Genomic DNA, 25,105 nt, shown 5'->3' on the forward strand with positions numbered 1-25,105 from the left:
CAAAGATCAAAAGAGACAAAGAAGGCCATTACATAATGGTAAAAGGATCAATTCAACAGGAAGAGCTAACTATCCTAGATATATATGCACCCAATACAGGAGCACCCAGATTCATTAAAGCAAGTCCTCAGAGAATTACAAAGAGACTTAGACTCCCATACAATAATAATGGGAGACTTTAACACCCCACTGTCAATATTAGACAGATCAATGAGACAGAAAGTTAACAAGGATATCCAGAAATTGAACTCAGCTCTGCACCAAGCAGACCTAATAGACATCTACAGAACTCTCCACCCCAAACCAACAGAATATACATTCTTCTCAGCACCACGTCACACTTATTCCAAAATTGACCATATAGTTGGAAGTAAAGCACTCCTCAGCAAATGTAAAAGAACAGAAATTATAACAAACTGTCTCTCAGATCACAGTGCAATCAAACTAGAACTGAGGATTAAGAAACTCACTCAAAACCGCTCAACTATATGGAAACTGAACAACCTGCGCCTGAATGACTACTGGGTACATAATGAAATCAAGGCAGAAATAAAAATGTTCTTTGAAACCAATGAGAACAAAGATACAACATACCAGAATCTCTGGGACACATTTAAAGCAGTGTGTAGAGGGAAATTTATAGCACTAAATGCCCACAAGAGAAAGCAGGAAAGATCTAAACTTGACACCCTAGCATCACAATTAAAAAAAAACTAGAGAAGCAAGAGCAAACACATTCAAAACCTAGCAGAAGGCAAGAAATAACTAAGATCAGAGCAGAACTGAAGGAGATAGAGACACAAAAAACCCTTAAAAAAATCAATGAATCCAGGGGCTGGTTTTTTGAAAAGATCAACAAAACTGATAGACCACTAGCAAGACTAATAAAGAAGAAAAGAGAGAAGAATCAAATAGATGCAATAAAAAATAATAAAGGGGATATCACCACCAACCCCACAGAAATACAATTACCATCAGAGAATACTATAAACACCTCTATGCAAATAAACTAGAAAACCTACAAGAAATGGAGAAATTCCTGGACACATAAACTCTCCCGAGACTAAACCAGGAAGAAGTAGAATCCCTGAATAGACCAATAACAGGCTCTGAAATTGAGGCAATAATTAATAGCCTACCAACAAAAAAAGTCCAGGACCAGACGGATTCACAGTTGAATTCTACCAGAGGTACAAGGAGGAGCTGGTACCGTTCCCCCTGAAACTATTCCAATAAATAGAAAAAGAGGGAATCATCCCTAACTCATTTTATGAGGCCAACATCATCTTGATACCAAAGCCTGGCAGAGACACAACAAAAAAAAGAGAATTTTAGACCAATATCCCTGATGAACATCAAGGCAAAAATTCTCAATAAAATACTGGCAAACCGGATCCAGCAGCACATCAAAAAGCTTATCCACCATGATCAAGTGGGCTTCATCCCTGGGATGCAAGGCTGGTTCAACATTCGCAAATCAATAAACGTAATTCATCACATAAACAGAACCAAAGACAAAAACCACATGACTATCTAAATAGATGCAGAAAAGGCTTTTGACAAAATTCAACAGCCCTTCGTGCTAAAAACTCTCAATAAATTCAGTATTGGTGGGACGTATCTCAAAATAATAAGTGCTATTTATGACAATCCACAGCCAATATCATACTGAATGGGCAAAAACTGGAAGCATTCCCTTTGAAAACTGGCACAAGACAGGGATGCCCTCTCTCACCACTCCTATTCAACATAGTGTTGGAAGTTCTGGCTAGGACAATCAGGCAAGAGAAAGAAATCAAGGGTATTCACTTAGGAAAAGAAGAAGTCAAATTGTCCCTGTTTGCAGATGACATGATTGTATATTTAGAAAACCCCATTGTCTCAGCCCAAAATCTCCTTAAACTGATAAGCAACTTCAGCAAAGTCTCGGGATACAAAATCAATGTGCAAAAATCACAAGCATTCCTATATACCAATAAGAGACAAACACAGAGCCAAATCATGAGTGAACTCCCATTCACAATTGCTTCAAAGAGAATAAAATACCTAGGAATTCAACTTACAAGGGATGTGAAGGACCTCTTCAAGGAGAACTACAAGCCACTGCTCCTTGAAGTAAAAGAAGACACAAACAAATGGAAGAACTTTCCATGCTCCTGGATAGGAAGAATCAATATCGTGAAAATGGCCATACTGCCCAAAGTCATTTATAGATTCAATGCCATCCCCATTAAGCTACCAATGACTTTCTTCACAGAATTGGAAAAAACTACTTTAAAGTTCACATGGAATCAAGAAAGATCCCACATTGCCAAGACAATCCTATGTCATAAGAACAAAGCTGGAGGCATCACGCTACCTGACTTCAAACTATACTACAAGGCTACAGTAACCAAAACAGCATGGTACTGGTACCAAAACAGAGATATAGACCAATGGAACAAAACAGAGCCCTCAGAAATAATACCACACATCTACAACCATCTGATCTTTGACAAACCTGACAAAAACAAGAAATGGGGAAAGAATTCCATATTTAATAAATGGTGCTGGGAAAACTGGCTAGCCATATGTAGAAAGCTGAAACTGGATCCCTTCCTTACACCTTATAAAAAAATTAATTCAAGGTGGATTAGAGACTTAAATGTTAGACCTAAAACCATAAAAACCCTAGAAGAAAACCTAGCCAATACCATTCAGGACATAGGCATAGGCAAGGACTTCATGTCTAAAATATCAAAAGCAATGGCAACAAAAGCCAAAATTGAGAAATGAATCTAATTAAACTAAAGAGCTTCTGCACAGCAAAAGAAACTACCATCAGAGTGAACAGGTAACCTACAGATTGGGAGAAAATTTTTGCAATCTACTCATCTGACAAAGGGCTAATATCCAGAACCTACAAAGAACTCAAACAAATTTACAAGAAAGAAACAAAGAATCCCATCAAAAAGTGGACAAAGGATATGAACAGACATTTCTCAAAAGAAGACATTTATGCAGCCAACAGACACATGAAAAAATGCTCAACATCACTGGCCATCAGAGAATTGTGAATCAAAACCACAATGAGATACCGTCTCACAAAACCACAATGAGATAGTTAGAATGGTGATCATTAAAAAGTCAGGAAACAACAGGTGCTGGAGAGGATGTGGAGAAATAGGAATACTTTTACACTGTTCATGGGATTGTACACTAGTTCCACCATTGTGGAAGACAGTGTGGCGATTCCTCAAGGATCTAGAACTAGAAATACCATTTGACCCAGCCATCCCATTACTGGGTATATACCCAAAGGATTATAAATCATGCTGCTATAAAGACACATGCACATGTATGTTTATTGCAGCACTATTCACATAGCAAAGACTTGGAATCAACCCAAATGTCCATCAATGATAGACTGGATTAAGAAAATGTGGCACATATACACCATGGAATACTATGCAGCTATACAAAAGGATGAGTTCATTCCCTTTGTAGGGACATGGATGCAGCTGGAAACCATAATTCTCAGCAAACTATTGCAAGAACAGAAAACCAAACACTGCATGTTCTCACTCATAGGTGGGAATTGAACAATGAGAACACTTGGACACAGGAAGGGGAACATCACACACTGGGGCCTGTCATGGGGTGGGGTGAGGGGGTAGGGATAGCATTAGGAGATATACCTAATGTAAATTATGAGTTAATGGGTGCAGCACACCAACATGGTACATATATACATATGTAACAAACCTGCACATTGTGCATGTGTACTCTCGAACTTAAAGTAAAATTAAAAAAAAAAAAAAAAGATGACCAGGCACCAGAACCTGTGAAATAAAAAAAAAAATCAAAAAACAAAAAATGAAACTCTGGTAGCAGCAATATAAGGAAATATATATATACACACACACACACAATTATGTGTACATATATAAATATTTACATTTATATTTGAGAGAGGGTCTCACTCGGTCTCAAAGAGTCATCCAGGCTGGAGCACAGTGGCACCATCATGGGTCACTGCAGCCTTGACCTCCCCAGGCTCAGGTGATCCTCCCACCTCAGCTCCCCTAGTAGCTGAGACAAATGCATCCACCACCACACCCGGCTATTATTATTATTATTATTTTTGTAGTATATTTTTTGGTAGAGATGGCATTTCGCCATGTTGCCCAGGCTGGTCTTGAGCTCCTGGGCTCAAGAAATCTGCCTACCTCCGCCTCCCAAAGTGCTGGGATAACAGGTGTGAGGCACTGTCCCAGGCCCAATTATTGATATTTTATCTCATGTTAATAATAAGGGACAGTATTTCTTCACTCTTTAGGATTGGGTCTCTATATGCTCTATATGTTTCTGACTTTTTGCATGAAATTAATAAGTATACTTGAGATGTTCTCATGGAGAAACAAACCTTTTCTTACAGGGCCCTCTATTTGTGAAATGCTCACCATCAACTGGTAAGTCTTCACACAGTTTCTCAATTTCTTCTTCCTCAAGTGGGATTCTCATGTTTTCAAGAGCATCATCTATTTTATTGACATTAACCTTTCCTCCTTAAAAAAGAAGGGGATGAGAATAAGAGAAATTTGTATTTATGCTAAAGACAGAAAAATGCTTGCTTATTTTAGTCAATCAACACAGACAGGAAGCATCATAAAACCTTTGAAGTGAACAAAAGAATCAGTTGTGGAGCAGGAACAGAAAAATTTTCCCCATCAGTGTTCCAGAAAACACTGCTACAGCAATTTGTAGGAGGAAAAAGAGCAAGCAAGACTGATGAATTACAGCAAAGAGACAACAATCCAAAGATTTCTTACCAGTAACATTTGAAATTTGCTACAGTAACAAAATAGTGAAGGCTATTACCCCAAATGTGATTGTGTACAAGTAACAATGCCAGTTCATAATTTGAAGAATATATTAACATAATTAGTAATCTAATCATTGGGAAATAAGACAGGTTTTAGGAAAGTAAACACAAAAGCTTGAAGAACTCAGTTTTATCTTTTCTAGCATGATTTTTACTCACCTCTGTAAGTCTTCACTCCATCCATCAACCTATCTTTATATACCCTTTTATTATCTGTAAAATAAGGCTCAATTTAATTCACAAGGAAGTGGAAATTCAGAAAGACATTAATGCTTAATTATTAGTAAATTTTAATAAATTTATCTTAATAATAATCTAAAGAAGGAAGAAATTAATAAGTTTCTCAAGGTTAACTATATTCTGGTATTTGGTGTACTATTAGTGGAACTCTAACATGTTGAAATAGATTTTTTCTTTTCTTTTTCTAGAGGTGCATCTTTCTTCCTTTCCACAATTCTTTTATCATCTTTTCCTATCTTTAGTTTTAGTCTTGTTATAAATGCTGAGTCTCACATTTAAAATTGTTTATCCCATAACAGCAATACTCCAAAGAAGACATTACCTCCCAAATTAAGATATAAATGGTAAAGACAGCACATTTTATATTAGAATTGAGTCTTCTTATGCTTGATTTTCTCTTAATTTTTAATGGGACTTTAAACAGTCATAATTCTAGAATTTTATGTGTACAACTCATAAATTCAAGATTCTCTGAAATTGAATGCAAGGTCTGAAATGCTTACCATCCAATGGCACTATGTCCAGTAGATCCTGGTTTTCTTTATTTGTAAATTCAATACCTACATTTCCTAGATAAAGTTGTATGTCACTGGCATTTATCTTATCACCTTAGAAAAAGATGGGAAACATAAGTGAATATTTTCACATACAATGATTCTAAATTTAGACAATTATAATAAAACAGTAATATCTCAATTTGTAAGAGAGGTAATCGTAGAAGAATAAGAACACAATGAGGATTATCTGACTGCAGAGCATCATAAGAAGGAGCTAAAAATAGAATATTTCCTTTCCTGGTCAAAATAATGCTTTTATTCATGCTCTGAAAACAATGGAAATAAGCTGGATACTTATAATAAAATAGACTTCTTTTAAAAAGAAAAGCTACTCCTAAAAAAGTAGGCAATAAAAAAACTCACCAGTATTCTTAAAAAGAAGCATGTCATCAATACTTTGGTGAAATAAGGCTTGTGTATCATATAATACTGAGGCATTCCATAAATAAATATATTAAAATAGTTTTACATATAATAAGGGATCTTGATTTTATATCTTTTTGTTAGCATTTCTCACTCACCAGAAAATAAATTGGCTGCACTGATCAGAGAATTTAATAAAATCTTTCCATTGTCTGAAATACAAAGCATAAATCAGGTATAAATAATTTTTTTATTGCTATTAGGAATGAGACCACTTTTTTTCTTAAAATTTTCTAAGTTAACATTGCTTTCAGAGAGAGCATTTGTTAATTTTTGAGTGTTTTTCTTGTACTCAACTACCTCATAGAATTCAAAAGACCATGTTTTAAATGCTAAATTGGATCTTAAATTCTTCTCCTAAACTGTCATTTTGACCTAAAAGATAACTGTCCAATGCCAGATGAATGGTCTCAAGTCAGAAATCGCTTACTCTCTATTTCAACTCCACTCTGACATTCACCTCATATTTGTTAAATAAAAACGTGATCACCTCTACTTGTACAATACTTTTTTTTTTCTGAACAATTCCAAACCTTTTTTACCTTCTCACTTGGTTTTGTCAGTCTCCGACCTTTTGTAACATTTATTTCAATATCTTCCATTGTTTTCTTCTGAAGTGTTTGTTTTTCTAGTTAAATCTAAATCTACCAGTGTCCTTATTGGTTCTCTGACAACATTGAGATTAATAATCAGAAGTCATATTTTTATCCTTGAGGACTGTAACTCTACAAGTACTTCTTACTATTTATTTTCTTTTTCTTTTTTTTTTTTTTTTTTTGAGACGGAGTCTTGCTCTGTGGCCCGAACTGGAGTGCAGTGGCCGGATCTCAGCTCACTGCAAGCTCCGTCCCCCGGGTTCACGCCATTCTCCTGCCTCAGCCTCCCGAGTAGCTGGGATTACAGGCGCCCGCCACCTCGCCCAGCTAGTTTTTTTGTATTTTTTTTAGTAGAGACGGGGTTTCACCGTGTTAGCCAGGATGGTCTCGATCTCCTGACCTCGTGATCCGCCCGTCTCGGCCTCCCAAAGTGCTGGGATTACAGGCTTGAGCCACCGCGCCCGGCCTTCTTTTTCTTTTTTTAAGAGACAGACTCTTGCTCTGTTACCCAGTCTGGAGTGCAATGGTGCAGTCATAGCTCACTGCAACCTCAAACTTCTGGGCTCAAGCAATCTTCCTGCCTTGGCTTCCCAAAGTGTTGAGATTATAGGTGTGAGCTACTGCTCCTGGCCTTCTTACTTTCTTTACTTTTGAGACGGAGTCTCACTCTATCGCCCATGCTGGACTGCAGTGGCACAATCTGGGCTCACTGTGACCTCTGCTTTCCGGGTTCAAGTGATTCTCCTGCCTCAGTCTCCCAAGTAGCTGGGATTATAGGACTGGTCCACTATATCCAGCTAATTTTTGTATTTTTAGTAGAGACGGGGTTTCACCATGTTGGCTCAGTTGGTCTTGAACTTCTGACCTCAGGTGATCTGCCTGCCTTGGCCTCCCAAAGTGCTGGGATCACAGGCGTGATCCACTGTGCCCAGCCCTGGCCTCCTTACTTTCTAAGTGAAATTGAATGAGCAAACTCTCAGAGGTTTTACGAGAGGATTTTAAAGATTCTTCAGAAAGAAAGTGATAAATGGTAAATGAAATACCATCAATTCTCAAATGGTTCCGTAGATCTTTCATTTCTTCATTTTCAAGTTTGTAGTTCATGTTTTCCAGAATGGTTTCTAGCTTATTTTCAAAGACCTTCCCTCCTTAAGAAAAAATATGTGAAATAAGAAAAATGTGAGATAATACCTTAACCTTAAAAATTCTACTTAGGTATATGCTCTAAACTCCAGTGAGAGGGAGAAAAGCAAAGTCACAATGCAGATGTTCAGAGAGAACATAAAACCAAGTTGGCAGGGGATTGGGTATGGATATGAGGAAAAGAACAGCTCCTTATACTTGCTGCATGATACCCTGCTAACATTTTAAGTAGACATTTGAAACAAAGAGAATGAATAAAGTTTATTATTTATTCTTCAGCTATTACTCATTGTGGAGAAATATGTTAGAAAACAACAGCCGTAATAGCAGCCACTGAATTTGAAACCTACCATTGCAACAGTAAATTGTCTGTACAAATTTAGTATTTATCTGAGCTTAAGCTATAAGTCATAAAAGGAAAGAAAAACTTTAGTAAACTAACTGTTAAATATAGCACAGTGAATCAACACCTCTCATCTGTGAAATGGTGATAATAAAAGTACCTACCTCATAGTATTTCTGTGAGAATTAAATAAATATATGTAAAGTATTTGGAATAGTGCCTGGTACTCCACTCACTAAAAATTAGCTATTGCTATCATTAAGTAATTAAAAGGATTTTCAATTAAAAAATTTTTTTTTCAACTTTTATTTTAGGTTCAGGGGTACATTTGCTGCTTTCTTACATCGGTAAATTGTGTGTTGCTGAGGTTTGTTGTATAAATGATCCCATCACCTAGGTAGTGTGCATAATACCTAACAGACAGCTTTTGAACCCTTGACCCCTCCTGGCCTACCTCCTCTACCCCTCCTAATAGTCCCCAGTGCCCAGTGTCTATTGTTCTCATCTTTATGTCCAGGTATAGTCCATGGTCAGCTCCCACTTATAAGCGATAATATGCAGTATTTTGTTTTCTGTCCCTGTGTTAATTTGCTTAGAATAATGGCTTCCAGCTACACCCATGTTGCTGCAAAGGGCAAGATTTTGTTCTTTTTTATGGATGCATAGTATTTCATGGTGTATATATACCACATTTTCTTTATCTAGTCTACTATTGATAGGTATCTAGGTTGATTCCATGTCTTTGGTATTGCAAATATGCTGCGATGAACTTACAAGTGTATGTGTCTTTTTGGTAGAATGACTTATTTTCCTTTGGGTATATACCCAGTAGTGGGATTTCTGGGTCAGATGGTAGTTTAACCCTCAATTCTCTGAGAAATCTCCAAACTGCTCTCCACAGTGGCTGAACTAAGTACACTTGTTCCCTTTTCTCCACAGCCTCATCAACATCTGTTATTTTTTGTCATTTTAAGAAAAGCCATTCTGACTGGTGTGAGATGGTATCTTATTGTGGTTTTGACTTACATTTCTTTAATGATTAGCGACGTTGAGCATTTTTTCATATGTTTGCCAGCTACATGTATGTCTTCTTTTGAGAAGTATCTGTTTTTATCCTTTGTAAAGGGACTTTTGAAAAGGAAATATAAAGCTTAAGGTTTCAATTTTACTTAACTTCTTATTACATGTATTACTCACCTTGGAAAGTCTTTAAACAATCTAGTAACAGATTGCGACACACCTTTCCATCAGCTATAAGACAAGGCATAATTGATGTCATAGAGAAAGTGATACAGCAATTCATAACAAGAATATATAGACTATTATTTCATAAAGACAACAATCTTACATGATTTGCCTTATAGATTTAACCAGTTTTGCATCCACACATCCTTCTCTTCCTTGGCTTTAAGCATAAAGTGAAGGAGTAAAGTTCTAAACTTATCTATCTTACCATGCTGAAACTATCTCTCTGCCTTGACTCTTTTTATCCTGCTATTATTACATGACTTCTCTTTTTTCTTCCTTTTCTTTATGCTTTAGGACTTCCAGACATTCCCAAGGTAATAAACTAAATTAAAAATGTTTAATAAATTAAAAAATCCTTATTCATTTACAAAGTTTTCAAGCTCAGTCCCAATAAGTAAGCTCCATCACCATAACAGTCTTCATGAGAGCAAGGACTTTTGTCTTTAATCTCATTATCTAAGAAGTACTCAGTAAATATGTTGAATATACATTTATTCTCACCTCCCCCAATACTGTCACCTAAACTAAGTTGCCCCAAAGGCCAAACTGTATCAGAAATGCTCACAAGTAACTGGCAGAGTTTTTAGCAGCTTCCAGCATTCCTTAGGTGTGAGTTCTATCCCTGTGTTTTTCAAAATATCATCTACTTCATTAGCATTAATCTTGGTTCCTTTGAAAAGATGGAAAAGATGGTGAAAAATCTGAGTGAGTGACAAATGATTTTAAACTATGAATGCCATCTAAGTTTAATTGCAGGCTTAAATAGTCAAAATGCTGAGTCAAAATTCTAAGGGGATGTCAGAAATAGAACTCAATCTCATAATTCTAGAGAGGAAATACCTTTTGAATGCTCTAATAATAACAGGATAAATCAACAATCTGAAATGGGGCTTGTATAAAGGTATATAACTATGACTACTGTATAAATGACTATGTAAATAATTCTTTGAAGATAGGTAGCATCCATATTTGCCTATGTGATAAGATGAATTATTCCTAAAAAGAATTATGACAATGTTTTATTTCACCAATTATATGGTAATCTAGATTTCTATCTGTTTAAACAATGGAAAAGTGATGTTCATTATTGAAAAAAATCCAGAAGATATAAGGTATTTTACCAAGACTTTATAATTTGGTAGTTTTGCTCAAAAAGTATATAATCAAAAACGATCCTGGGTTATTGGATAAAAGATACCATTAATATACTAACAGGACTAACAAGTCAATGTCAGTATGATGGAAATAGAGTATTTAAAGGTATAACAGAAAAAGTATTAGAATATAGCTATTTACAACAATTTTCCCTATAACTTTCGTTTTTTTTTTTTGAGATGGAGTCTAGCTCTGTCATCCAGGCTGGAGTGCAGTGGTGAGATCTTGGCTCACTGTAACCTCTGACCTCCGGGTTCCAGCGATTCTCCCACCTCACCCTCCTAAGTAGCTGGGATTACAGGCACACACCACCAGTCCCAGCTAATTTTTTATATTTTTAGTAGAGACGGGGTTTCACCACGTTGGCCAGGCTGGTCTCGAACTCCTGAGCTCAAGTGATCCATCTGCCTCGGCCTCCCAAAGTGCTGGAATTATAGGCGTGAGCCACTGTGCCCAGCCTACCTATAATTTTTCACTCACCTGTAAATGACTCTACATTTTCCATGACTTTATTCAGTTTAACCTTCTTTTCATCTGTAAGATAAGGTACAAATGAGACCAGCCATAATGACTCAGACCCAGAAAATATGCTATTAACACCTTACATTGTAGAATACAACATTAACATTCAGAAGTTTGCCCTGATTTGTTCTATAAATGTATTCATTTTCATGCCCAGATGATCATGGTAGTGAAGAATGAAGTTCCAAATATGATAACTATATAGCACAGAAGAAGAAATTAAAGTATATAAAATTCTATACACAATGGTTCTAGGAAATTTTGAAAGTATTGCTTTGACTTCCTTTCCACTTGGCCTGTCCCACTTTAGAATCCAGGAATAACCCTATGTTTGACCACTTTATTATTACAGGATTTAAAAGAAATGTATTCTATAATATTGGTGTATTTACCTACCTAAAAGATCATGGCTACTTCTACATGCAATTGTTACTCAGCCCTTTCTCCACGCTTCTGACTCCCTGGCCACAAAGATTTCCAATCTTTGCTGACTATCATTTAATTTGTGTACTTACTAGTTGATAATTCTCATCTCAAGGGCCACATCACACAACCTCCTTAAAGAATCATTCCTATCATAGTCTGTGTGGCTCTGCTTACCTCTCTTATGTGAGACAGTATGATTGGGTAGAAAGGGCAAACCTTTCAAGTTATATAGATCTGAACTGCCATATTTACTTTTCCATTTAGTGGCCACATGGCCTCAGGCAAATCAATTAACCTTTGTGACTGATTTTCTATTTCCACATCAGATAAATTAGGATGATAATCTACTTTGCAGTTATTTTGAGGATTATTAACATATGTCAAGTACCGATTATTGTTTTTGGTATATAGTAGGCAGTTAATACTTGATAATTATTGTCTGTGGCTATTTCAATAGAGGTGATTAGTTTATATTACCAGGAATATGACAGCATGAGAATAACAGAAAGAGGATTGGCCAGTTTCCTATATTAGCTACTTAATTAGTATACAATTCTGTGTTCTCATTAATTAAATTAATATTATTTTGTGCAAATAGTCTTGCAAAATATGTGCTCAAGTGGGTAAGACCGACCTGATTTATATTAGCAAATATTTCTAGTAAAAAGACATATCAAATAAAGCAAGACTATACATAAAATTCTGAATCTGTGTACTTTGGATCAGAAAGAAGAGAGATAGCGGTAATACATTTTTATAGTGCAGTAAGGATCTTAGATAATTGGCTTTTAATTCAACATACCATTCACAATCTCAGACCCACACAATACACCATAATACTAAAGAAAGCCACTGTGTTGCTTACCAGAGAGAAGGATGCATTTTCTATTTCTTTTTCATAGGATTTTAAAAACTAGACTTTTTATATGATCAAAACAACATGCTGGAAAGGAACAACCGGTACCAGCCACTGTAAAAACGTGCCAAATTGTAAAGACCACCGATGCTATGAAGAAACTGCATCAATTAACGGGCAAAATAACCAGCTAACATCATAATGACAGGATCAAATTCACACATAACAATATTAACCTTAAATGTAAATGGGCTAAATACCCCAATTAAAAGACACAGACTGGCAAATTGGATAAAGAATCAAGACCCATCAGTGTGCTGTATTCAGGAGACCCATCTCACATGCAGAGACACACATAGGCTCAAAATAAAGGGATGCAGGAAGATCTATCAAGCAAAAAGTCTGAGATAATAGATTTTTTTTAGATGAATACATTTTGAAATTTTATTAGAGGATCTCAGAGTTTCCTTGAAGATACAATGACATGCTCACCAGTAGTTGGCAGGTGGTTCTGCAGGTATTCAATTTCTTCATCTTCCAGCTCATAACCCATGTTTTCCAGGATAGTACCAATTTTAGAGACATTGCATTTCCCACCTTAGGAAAGAAGGAAATGACAAAAAATAGGAACTGATAGCTAAGAAAAATACTGGTTATATTCAGTCACCAATAAAAATCAAATAGAACAAATCCATTGCCAGTAATAATTTTTTAAAAAAACTGTTCAGGGCTACACAAATAAAGCCTTACTCTGGAAGCCAGGAATATAATATGTTTTGCCACTCTTGTTTCAGGGGAAGCTTTCTATACTTTGGAAAAAAGGTGTATTTAGAAGAAAACTATATATTACATAATATATAATTGTATTACATACTAATTATATGTACTTCTTTTTTACATTATAAATTACATATGTTTTTTTTAAATGAACTTGATGAATTATGTTAGATAAGAATTAGAGCTCTGGACAGCAAATAGAATTCAAAACTTTTGCTAAGTATAAATTATCACATTAAATATAGTTGTATCTAAGACCTATAGGCTAATGTGACAATAAAACAGATAATCTAATTGTTATCTAATGATAAGGTCTTTTAATAGTTAAGGTAAAGCTTACAAGTCATAGTTTTACTTGCCTTATTGGCTTTTTTACTTACCAGGAAATGATTTTATATTATCAAGCATATATTTTTATATACCTTTCCATCATCTGTAAAATAAGGCACAGTTAAGATCAAAGAAAAAATTACAGAGACAGTCAAAAAAAGAGTAGAAACAACATATATATATATATATATATAGAGAGAGAGAGAGAGAGAGAGAGAGAGAGAGAGAGAGAGAGAGATGGAATCTCACTCTGTTGCCCAGGCTAGAGTGCAGTGGCACAATCTCAGCTCACTGCAACCTCTGCCTCTCAGGTTCAAGCGATTCTTTCACTTCAGCCTCCTAAGTAGCCGGGATTATAGGCATGCACTACCATGCCCAGCTAATTTTTGTATTTTTTTTTTTTTTTTTTTTTTTTTGAGACGGAGTCTCGCTCTGTCGCCCGGGCTGGAGTGCAGTGGCCGATCTCAGCTCACTGCAAGCTCCGCCTCCCGGATTTACGCCATTCTCCTGCCTCAGCCTCCCGAATAGCTGGGACTACAGGCGCCAGCCACCTCGCCCGGCTAGTGTTTTGTATTTTTTAGTAGAGACGGGGTTTCACCGTGTTAGCCAGGATGGTCTCGATCTCCTGACCTCGTGATCCGCCCGTCTCGGCCTCCCAAAGTGCTGGGATTACAGGCTTGAGCCACCGCGCCCGGCCTAATTTTTGTATTTTTAATAGAGATGGGGTTTTGCCATGTTGGCCAGGCTAGTCTCGAACTCCTGATCTCAGGTGATCTGCCCACCTTGGCCTCCCAAAGTGCTGGGATTACAGGCGTGAGCCACCATGCCCAGCTGCAATTTTTAAATGCAGATTTTAAAAAAGTACTTTCTTAATTTGCATTCCTACATTTCCTACAGCCACACCTCTTCATAACTAAGTCCAAAAATAAGATGAGAATAAAATTCTTAATGTGGACAGTCCATTCATTCTTATACACTGAAACAGATGTGCCTTTTCCGCACTCTGCTTTTTCCCTTTTCCTTCTCTCTGCTACTAACTAATTCAGCTTTCTTTTCTCTTTGGCCTCCTTAAGCTTTATTTAATCTCGGGGTAATGATACTCTTAATGACAGGACTCAGGTTTGAAGATATGACAGCCTCTCAAAACTAAAAATTTAAATGTCAAATGCATAATATATTTACAACCAGTGGTTAATCTTTTTTTTTTTTTTTTGATGACGTCTCGCTGCATTGTGCAGGCTGGAGTGCAGTGGCACGATCTCGGCTCACTGCAATCTCCACCTCTGTGGTTCAAGCAACTCTCCTGCCTCAGCCTCCTGAGTAACTGGGATTACAGGCGCCCACCACCACACCTGGCTAATTTTTGTAATTTTTAGTAGGGACGGGGTTTCACCATGTTGGCCAGGTTGGTCTCAAACTCCTGGCATCAGGTAATCTGCCTGCCTTGGCCTCCCAGAGTGCTGGGATTACCACCATGCCCAGACTCTTTCTGTCTTTTTATAGGAAATCAGAGAGGCCAATGGTTATGATATTCTCACATTTAAGTCCACACTAGCACAGAAATATATATCATAGTAGTGCATAAAATACGTACCAGTAATTGGCAACATTTTCATCAGATTCCAGAGTTCCCTATTTGTGAGCTCTATCCCCATGTCTCCCAGTACTTTTTGTATGTCCTTGGCTTGAATTTTTCCTCCTTGTAAAAGATGGGAATGGAGAGGGAGGTGAGAATTGCCTACTGACTCAAAGTGATGAAAAGTGTTTATGCTTATATAGTATTATCTACAGCTTTCAGATAAAGAGCACAGGAAATGGAAATTATTTCTTAAAATCTAAATAAGATCCTTATTTATAATGCTCTTCATGACTTAGAGAACTTAACCCAGCTCATAGTAAGGGGATGTACAAGATGCTCAGTGATCTAAATACGTATGAACATCAAACACTGGGGCCTATTGTGAGGGGGGAGGGGGGAGGAATGGCACTGGGAGTTATAACTGATGTAAATGACGAGTTTATGGGTGCTGACGAGTTGATGGGTGCAACACACCAACATGGCACAAGCATACATATGTAACAAACCTGCACGTTGTGCACATGTACCCTAGAACTTCGAGTATAATTAAAAAGAAAAGCAAACAAATCAAAAAACCCTAAAAAAAAAATGCATAAGCTGTTATGTAATCTGAATCATATTACCATCAGGTGAAATCTGTGTTACTTTTGCTTTGTCTGAATTATGAGATAGATTAGTCTCACTGACTACATTATTTGTATACCTGTCAAAGTTTTACCTTAACATTTACTGGGTTACAGTAGGTGCTTAGCAAGCATTTTGAATGAATGAATGAACACATGTGTAGCCTATTTAATCACAGTGAAATGCATCACAAAATCAAGGTTTTAGAGTGTAAGACTTGTTATAGAGGTGAAGCACCACAAAGTTGTAGCGAAAACATAAATAATTCAGTGAAATCTTCACTATTAAACCCAAATTTTAATCATTAAAAAAGTAGAAGTTAATTAGTCAATGATAGAGTAAGAAAACACAATTTTAAATATGTATGTGAAAGTGAAGTATTTGCATTTTGCTTTTATATCTTTTCACAAAATGTCTTGCTCACCTGTGAATTTATTTACTTCTTTTAGTAGTTTATGCAGATCAGTCATCCCAGAAGCTAAAAAACAGTTCAAAAATGCAGACAGACATAATTGTGTGCTGATTCAAAAAGACTGTCAGAGCAAAGGAATCATTCTCTTTATGATTTGTTTTAAATTATAGCCAATAACATACATAATTAAGCATAAAATAGGGAAAATTATAAAAATGTTAACTATTAATTTCATCAATTATTCTCTCCTTCTCTCTTTTAAGATCTCAAACTTTATACACTGTGGAACATCTACTCCCTTGGGCATGGTCTCCTTACACTACGTACTACCAATTCCTAGGAACAAGATGAAAACATTTCCGTTTGGAACCTTAAGCTGTTTCCCCATTGAACACTGCCCCATGCCAACATCCCCCTGTTGTACTTATTTTCTAGTAAATATGTTCATTATATACTCAAAGATATGTTCATTACATACTCAAAATAAAAATAAATAAAATAAAAGTGCTTTTAAATAAAAAGAATGTATCTACTTATTCTGTATCCCATCCAGACATCCTAACCCAGCAACTAGCATAAGACTTTACACATAGCAGTATTAAATACTTTACATTAAATGGTGGATTGGAACATATTACAATGGTACAAGTAGCTCTCAAATCATCATATTTTTTCAAAGTTGCAGATGCAATATATTTTGGGGTAAGAAGGAAACTAGAAACTATGCACATTATTGGTATTTTGGTATATTCTTGCCATAAAGGGTTATTTTTATTTTTTATTTTTTTCCAGAGTCTCACTCTGTTACCCAGGCTGGAGAGCAGTGGTGCAATCTTGGCTCACTGCAACCTTTGCCTCCCTGGCTCAAGCAATTCTTGTGCCTTAACCACCCAAGTAGCTGGGATTACAGGCATGCACCACAATACCTGGCTAATTTTTATATTTTTAGCAGAAATGGGGTTTTGCCATGTTGGCCAGGCTGGTCTCAATCTCCTGGCCTCAGGTGATCCACCTGCCTCAACCTCCCAAAGTGGTGGGATTACAGGCATGAGCCACTGCACCTGGTCAAAAGGTTATGTTATTTATTATTATGCAATCCCATTCTCTTTTGGGGTAGTTTCCAAAACACATTTTCCATTCATTTAGTTAGCAGATTTGCACTTTGAGAGCGCTACATATAGAACAATGTATTACATAAAACTCCTATGGAGCACAGAAAGAAAACAATATGGAAAATAGTGAAGAGATGTTAAGGGCCATGGAGGACACAGCAATAAGGTTTACCTTACATTTAATCAGAGTTACAGAAGAAACAAACCCACGGAATAAAGACAATAATGGAAGAGATGATGGCTAATAATTTTTCAGATCTGATGAAAGATTCCAATTGTCAGACTCAAAAAGCCCAGTGAATCCCAAGGAGGATAAATAAAAACAAATACATTTCCATCTTCCATAGTGAAACTTCAAGACCTAAGACAAATGTCTTAAAAGCAGCAGCAGCAGCAGCAGCAACAACAACAACAAAAAGATTACTCTCTCAGGAAAAATAAACATTAGAAAGCAGAAGATAGTGGAATGATATCTAAAATGTGCTAAAAGAAAATAACTGTCTAGCTAGACTGCTAGGTCCAGAGAAAATATCTGTCAAAACAAGAGCAAAACAAATATATTTTCAGACCAGAAAGAAAAAAGAAGTATTTGTCACTAGCAAATCCTAAATAAAGGAAATTATTTTAGGCAGAAGAAAAGTGATCCCAAAGGGAAGGCCTGAAGTACAAGAAAAAATGAAGAGTAAAAAATAGGTAAACATTTGGGTAAATCTGAATAAATGGTGACTTTATAAAACATTACTACTGATACAGGTTTGCTGAATTAAAACAAAACAAGATAGCATGAATGACATGAACACTAATATGGGGAAGGGGAAACATAGAGTTAAAATGTTCTTAGGTCCTTCTGTTATCTAGGAGAAAATGAATTTGGGGATGCAGTAACCTGCAAATTTATATTATTTTCTTTATCAAGGTCAGCAATAGAAGTGGAGATCTGAACGACTGGGTTGATCAAAATTTGGGGGTTTTATACAGCAGGAATGTCAGAGAGAGTAGTTTGACAATTAAAGAAGTTAGGAAACAGTTTGTATATTGAAAGGAGATGGAGAAATCCAGGAACTAGTATTTTTGATGAAGATGAGGTACATTTCTTGGGAACAAGAGAACTGGAAGGTTAAAAAAGAAGGTAAAATATTGCTGGTTATGATTTCTAAAGTACAGGAGATGAGACCAAGGAAGGAATAATGTGAGCCAGTGCCAAAACACAGGAAGAAGGGATCGGGAAGTTGGTACATCACAAAGTTAAAGAGAAATGTATAGCTGGATGAAAAGACCTTCCAATGTTATTATACTATGTACTCACAAAAATAAAAAATAAAAAGTTACTAAAAGTATGTAATTAATCTGAAATTAATGATCCTTCTCGGTGGTTAATAAGCTGTCCAGTTTCTTTCAACTACAGACTTATTTTAACTCACTCTAAGACATATACCATGTACCCTGAAATTCGTGAAAATACACTAAATTAAAATGTATTCTTATGTTAGGACTGAGTTCTTCCCTGAGTTATAAAAAGTCATATTAGCACCCAAACAGATCTAGCCTCAGGAATTCTCATGCATAAGCCTATAAATAAAATTTCCTCAAAAGGTCTAATACTGTCTATATATAGCTCACCATCAACTGGTAGGTTTTGTGACAAATCTTTAAGTTCCTTATCTGGAAGCATGATTTTCACATTTTCCAAAACGTTTTCCAGATTACTAACATCAACCCTTCCACCTAAGGAAAGAATCAAGAATATGAGGGAAATTTAATGACCTTCTGAACAAGAAAATTTCAATTAATCCCCATCCACTATGGCTATCAGCAAAAATATCAATGACCCAAATGTTCAAGCGCATAAAGGTAGGCAAGATGGGATTAGAATTGTAACCTCTTGCCTGATCTTGAAAACCCTGCAAACTACAGATTGATTCTCCGATGAATTACTATTGTGGAGACAAAGTGAAAACATCTTTCTGGTAGGAAGGGCCTAAAAGCTCAGTTTAGTTCTTTTAGTTACTGAAATGCCCTGAACAACTGCAATACTTAGCTTCACATTTTCTATGTAGAACCAGATTTAAATCCGCTTTTCAACTAAACTGGGCAAAAGCCAAGCTTGGCAGCCAAATGAAAGACTATTTGGAAAATGCAGCTATATTTAAAAACAGCAGAATAAATATAGAATTAATTATTATGAGAGATGGTAAGACCTGTAAGAGAATAACCAGGCAGTAATACAAATGTGAGGCAGGAGGATTCTCTTCACGCTTCTTACCTTTGAATGATTTCACACCATCTAGCAATCTATTTTCAGATATAGTTCCATCATCTGCAGGAAAAGGCAAAATTCACAGCACAGATAAAGTGATACAGAGACTTAGAAAACTTGTAAAAATATATCATTTCATAAAAATATTTCTAAATGATTTGCTTTAGGAATAATTTTGATTTTTGCTGTCCCATGAGTTTGAAACCACAGAACAGAGAAAACTCTCAGAGTGCTGTGACTTAAAGTAATTATTTAATCATTTAATAGTGGCAAACAGCTTTAAAGGAATATGAACATGTCTTTTACTTTTCTTCTATGACTTTTCCTTCTTCTACTTTCCTATTCCTTCCACTTTCACATTTTTTCTTACATTTCTCAGTTCAACTTTTAGTTGTCAGGGTGGAACCAAAAATAATAACAAAAATTTTTATATCTAATGGCAAGATTTCAAGAAAATAGAGTTACTGACTCTCAAAGAAAGAACTTAATTATATTTTCCAAAGGAAGAACAAGGTCATACTAAAATTTCTGACACTGTCATTTTTATTTATTTTATTATTATTTTTTTTTTGAGATGGAGTCTCTCGCTCCGTCGCCCAGACTGGAGTGCAGTGGTGCATCTCCGCTCAGTGCAAGCTCCGCCTCCCAGGTTCACGCCATTCTCCTGCCTCAGCCTCCCGAGTAGCTGGGACTACAGGCGTGTGCCGCCACGCCCGGCTAATTTTTTGTATTTTTAGTAGAGACTGGGTTTCACCATGTTAGCCAGGTTGGTCCTGATCTCTTGACCTCGTGATCTGCCCGCCTCGGCCTCCCAAAGTGCTGGGATTACTGGCATGAGCCACCGCGCCCGGCCGCCATTTTTATTTTTTAAACTAGAATATCTAATACGTGTCTTTTTTCTTTTTTTTGTTAGGTTGTCTTAAGTACGTAGGGCTAAACTTCTTCAAAAGGTCCAGTAGTATTTGAAGTGCTCACCGTCAATTTGCAAATTTTGTACCAGTTCCAAGTATTCTTTAGGTGTGAATTCTATTCCAAGGCCTTCGAGAATATTTTTTAGATTTTCCACATTAAGTTTTTCTCCTTCAAAAAACAGAAACGACAAGTATAGTTGACAATATTAAGAATTATCTAAGTATTCAACAATATGAAAGAAAATTGTTTATACATTACCATTCCTAAAAGCTGATAAAAAAACAAAGGCATACCAAGACCTACTGAGTGGAATAACTTAAAACTCATAAATGGGCCAGGTGCGTTGGCTCATGCCTGTAATCCCAGCACTTTGGGAGGCTGAGGTGGGTGGATCACCTGAGATCAGGAGTTTGAGACCAGCTTGACCAACATGGAGAAACGCAGTCTCTACCAAAAACACAAAATTAGCTGGGCGTGGTAGCACATGCCTGTAATCCCAGCTACTCAGGAGGCTGAGGCAGGAGAATCGCTTGAATCCAGAAGGTGGAGGTTGCGGTGGGCTGAGATCATGCCATTGCACTCCAGCCTGGGCAACAAGAGTGAAACTCCATCTCAAAAAACAAAACAAAACAAAACAAACAAAAAATCTCGTAAATAAATTCAGCAAAGTTGCAGGATACAAAATCAACATATAAAAATTATTAGGTGGTTGGGTGTGGTGGCTCACACCTGTAATCCTAGCACTTTGGAAGGCTGAGGCAGGAGGATCCCCTGAACCCAGGAGTTTGAGGTCAGCCTGGGCAACACAGGGAGACCCCGTCTCTACACAAAATTAAAAACAAACAAACAAAAAAACTAGCTGGGCATGGTGGTGTGCACCTGTAGTCCCAGCTACTTGGGAGGCTGAGGTGGGAGGCTCGCTTGAGCCTGGGAGGTAGGATGCAGTGAGCTGTGAATGCACCACTATTTTCCATCCTGGGTGACAGAGTGGGACCCTCTCTCAAAAAAGAAAAAATTAGTAGTGTTTCTATAGTCCAGCTTTGGACTATCTAAAAAAGAAACGAAGAAAATAATCCCATTTACAATAACAATAACATCAAACATTTTTAAAATGGGAATAAATTTAACCAAGGATTTGAAAGATCTGTACACTGGAAGCTATAAAACACTGATGAAAGAAACTGAAGAAGACACAAATACATGCAAAGATATCCTATGTTCATGAATTGGAAGAATCAATATTGTTAAAATGTTCATCCTATTCAAAGTGATCCATATAGTCAATGCAATCCTTATCAAAATTCCAATGTCATTTTTCAGAGAAATAGAAAAAACAATCCTAAATTCTACATGGAGCCACAAAAAACCCCACATAGCCAAAGCAATCTTGAACAAAAGAGAACAAGGCTGGAAGCATCACACTTCCTGATTTCAAAATACATTACAAAGCTATAGCAATAAATATAGCATGGTACTGGCATAAAAAGACACACTGGACAGTGAAACAGGATAGAAAGTCCGGAAATAAACCCATGTATTTACAGTCAATTGATTTTCAACCAAGGTACCTACAGTCTCTTCAATAAATGGTGCTGGGGAAACTGGGTATCTCTGTGCAGAAGAAATAAATTAGATCCTTATCTCACCTACATATAAAAATCAACTCAAAATGGACTAAAGACTTAAACACAAGACCTGAAACTGTAATAACTACTAGAAGAAAACACAGGGGAAATCTCCATGACTTTGGTCTGAGCAATGATTTTTTAGATATGATCCCAAAAGTATAGGCAACAAAAGCAAAAACAGACAAATGGGATTACATCAAATTAAAAAGCTTCTGCACAGCAAACGCTTTCTTTCATGGGAGATTTTTTTATTACATATTCAATCTCCTTACTCTTTATTGGTCTCTCAGATTTCTTCATGATTTCATGATTCAGTTTTAGTATTTCTTCATGATTCAGTCTTAGTAAGGTGTATGTTTCTAGAAATTTATCCATTTATTCTAGGTTGTCCAAATCGTTAGCATATAATTGTTCACAGTAGCATCATCCTATTATCCTTTGTATTTCTGGGTATCAGTTGTACTGTCTCCTCTTTTATTCCTGATTTTGTTTATTTGAGCCATCTCTCTTTTTTCCTTAGTCTAGCTAAAGGTTTGTCAATTTTGTTTACCTTTTCAAAAGAACAACTTTTAGTTTGGTTTGTTTCTCTAGTCTCTATTGCATTTATTTCTGCTCTTACCTTTGTTATTTCCTTCCTCCCTCTGCTAAGTTTGGGCTTAATTTTATCTCCTGTAAGTAACCTATCATTCATTTACTGAATCTTGGCAATTATACATATCTTACCTCTAAATGTTTTATTTTTGAGAAACCAAGGGAAAAGCACAATGAGGCATCAAACCATACACCTGATAAGGAGCTAATATCTAAAATATATATGGAACTCAACTCAATAGCAAGAAAACAAATAACCCAATTAAAAAATGATAAAAGGACCTGAAAAGATATTCAAAAGAAGACATATGAATGGCCAGCAGACATATGAAAAAATACTCAACATTTCTAATAATCAGGAAAATGCAAATTAAAACCCCAGTGAGATATCTCCTTAAACCCCTTAGAATGGCTATTATCAAAAGACAAAAGATGTTGAGAATGTGAAGAATGGGGAATACTTGTGCACTGTTGGTGGGAACATAGATTTAAAAAAGAAAACAGCATAGAGGTTCCTCGAAAAGGTAAAAACTGAATTACCATATGATTCAGCAATCCCACTTCTGAGTACATATACAAAGGAAATGAAATAAAAATGTTGAAGAGATATCCACACTCCTATATTTATTGCAGCATTATGCATAATAACCAAGACATGGAATTAACTAAAGTGTGCATCAATGGATGAAAGGATAAAGACAATGTGGTATATATGCACAATGGAATACTGGATCACCTTTAAAAAGAAAGAAATCTTGCCATTTGCAATAACATGGATGAACCTGGAGAACATAATGTTAAGTGAAATACACCAGGCACAGAAAAACAAGTGCTACATGGTCTCACTTATATGTGGAATCTAAAAAAGTTGAACTCATAGAAGCAGTTACCAGAGGCTGGAGTTGGGGGTATGTTGGTCAAAAGGTCCAAGTTTCATTTAGACAAGAGGAATACATTTAAGTGAACTATTGTACTGTACAGTGAGCATAGTTAACAAAAATGTGTATTTCAAAATTGCTAGGGGTAAAAGAAACTATCAACAGAGTAAGCAGGCAACCTACAAAATGGGAGAAAATTTTTGCAAACTATGCATCTGACAAAGGTCTAATATCCAGCATCTATCAAGAATTTAAACACATTTACAAGAAAAACAAATAACCCCATTAAAAAACAGGCAAAGGACATGAACAGATATGTCTCAAAAGAAGACATACATGTGGCCAACAAGCATATGAAAAACAGCTCAACGTCTGATCATTAGAGAAATGCAAATCAAAACCACAATGAGATACCATCTCACACCAGTCAGAATGGCTATTATTAAAAAGTCAAAAAATAACACATGCTGGTGAAGTTGTGGAGAAAAAAGAATGCTTATACACGATTGGTGGGAATGTAAATTAGTTCAACCATTGTGGAAGACAGTGTGGCAGTTCCTAAAGGATCTAGAACCAGAAATACCATTTGACCCAGCAACCCCATTACTGGGCATATACTCAAAGGAATATAAATCATTCTACTATAAAGATACATGCACATGTAGGTTCACTGCAGCACTATTCACAATAGCAAAGACATAGAATCAACCCAAATTCCCATTGACGATACATTAAAAAAAGAAAATCTGGTACATATACACCATGGAACACTATGCAGCCATAAAAAAGAATGAGATCATGTCCTTTGCAGGGACATGGATGGAGCTGGAGGCCATTATCCTTAGCAAACTAATGCAGGAACAGAAACCGAATATGGCATATTCCTACTTATAAGTAGGAGCTAAATGATGAGAACACATGGAACAACACATACTGGGGCCTAACAATGGAGGGAGAGGATCAGGAAAAATAACTAATGGATACTAGGCTTAATATATGAGTGGTGAAAAATTGGTACAACAAACCCCCATGACACACATTTACCTATGTAACAAACCTGTACATCTTGCACATGTACCCCTGAACTTACAAGTTAAAAAAATTGCTAAGGGTAGATTTTGAATAGTCTCACCATAAAAAATGATAAGTAGGTGAGGTAATGACAATGTTAATTAGCTTGATAAAATAATTCTACAATGTATGCATATATGAAAATGTCACATTGTACCCTATAACTATATAATTATTATTTGTCAAACAAGAGAAAAAACCGACTTAAGAAATTAGGAAAATGGCAATAGAATAAATCCAAAAATTGTAGAAAATGAATACAAAGACAGAAAGTAATAAATATGAAAATGAAGATACAATAGTGATAGAGAAGATTAAGAAAGTGAAAAGTAGGTTTTTAGTAAGGAGTAATAAAACAGATAAATATTTGTCCAGGTTAAGTAAGGAAATAGAAGAGAGAAGATAGAAATAAATGTTTTTATAAATGGAAAAAGGGGACTTAAATCATATCTAGCCGAAATTGAGAAAATACTATAATTTATGAATAAATTTGAAAATGTATACCAAAATAACAAAGATATAGAAGATATAACTTACCAAAAGTAGCTCAAGAAAAACAAA

The 25,105-nt window shown here is 36.1% G+C and overlaps 2 protein-coding genes across 2 annotated transcripts in view; both read right to left on the reverse strand.

Annotated features, from left to right (window-relative positions):
• Nucleotides 1-20,531, reverse strand: part of EFCAB3 (EF-hand calcium binding domain 3) — a 169,101-nt gene extending 148,570 nt beyond the window's left edge. Inside the window, exons 1-15 of the mRNA XM_033184090.1 lie at nucleotides 20,440-20,531; nucleotides 19,471-19,524; nucleotides 18,828-18,932; nucleotides 16,108-16,161; nucleotides 15,075-15,179; nucleotides 13,531-13,583; nucleotides 12,866-12,970; nucleotides 11,050-11,103; nucleotides 9,980-10,084; nucleotides 9,364-9,417; nucleotides 7,724-7,828; nucleotides 6,183-6,236; nucleotides 5,608-5,712; nucleotides 5,024-5,077; nucleotides 4,443-4,547 (exon numbers count right to left, since the gene is read on the reverse strand). Coding sequence (XP_033039981.1) covers nucleotides 4,443-4,547; nucleotides 5,024-5,077; nucleotides 5,608-5,712; nucleotides 6,183-6,236; nucleotides 7,724-7,828; nucleotides 9,364-9,417; nucleotides 9,980-10,084; nucleotides 11,050-11,103; nucleotides 12,866-12,970; nucleotides 13,531-13,558 — 769 coding nt within the window. The 5' untranslated portion in view covers nucleotides 13,559-13,583; nucleotides 15,075-15,179; nucleotides 16,108-16,161; ... (1 more) ...; nucleotides 19,471-19,524; nucleotides 20,440-20,531. The remainder of the gene's footprint in view (nucleotides 1-4,442; nucleotides 4,548-5,023; nucleotides 5,078-5,607; nucleotides 5,713-6,182; nucleotides 6,237-7,723; nucleotides 7,829-9,363; nucleotides 9,418-9,979; nucleotides 10,085-11,049; nucleotides 11,104-12,865; nucleotides 12,971-13,530; nucleotides 13,584-15,074; nucleotides 15,180-16,107; nucleotides 16,162-18,827; nucleotides 18,933-19,470; nucleotides 19,525-20,439) is intronic.
• Nucleotides 15,879-25,105, reverse strand: part of LOC117068002 — an 85,131-nt gene continuing 75,904 nt past the window's right edge. Inside the window, exons 22-25 of the mRNA XM_033185271.1 lie at nucleotides 20,440-20,544; nucleotides 19,471-19,524; nucleotides 18,828-18,932; nucleotides 15,879-15,964 (exon numbers count right to left, since the gene is read on the reverse strand). Coding sequence (XP_033041162.1) covers nucleotides 15,879-15,964; nucleotides 18,828-18,932; nucleotides 19,471-19,524; nucleotides 20,440-20,544 — 350 coding nt within the window. The remainder of the gene's footprint in view (nucleotides 15,965-18,827; nucleotides 18,933-19,470; nucleotides 19,525-20,439; nucleotides 20,545-25,105) is intronic.

The sequence above is a fragment of the Trachypithecus francoisi genome, unplaced genomic scaffold (assembly GCF_009764315.1).
Source record: "Trachypithecus francoisi isolate TF-2019V2 unplaced genomic scaffold, Tfra_2.0 Lachesis_group20, whole genome shotgun sequence".
Lineage (NCBI taxonomy): Eukaryota > Metazoa > Chordata > Mammalia > Primates > Cercopithecidae > Trachypithecus > Trachypithecus francoisi.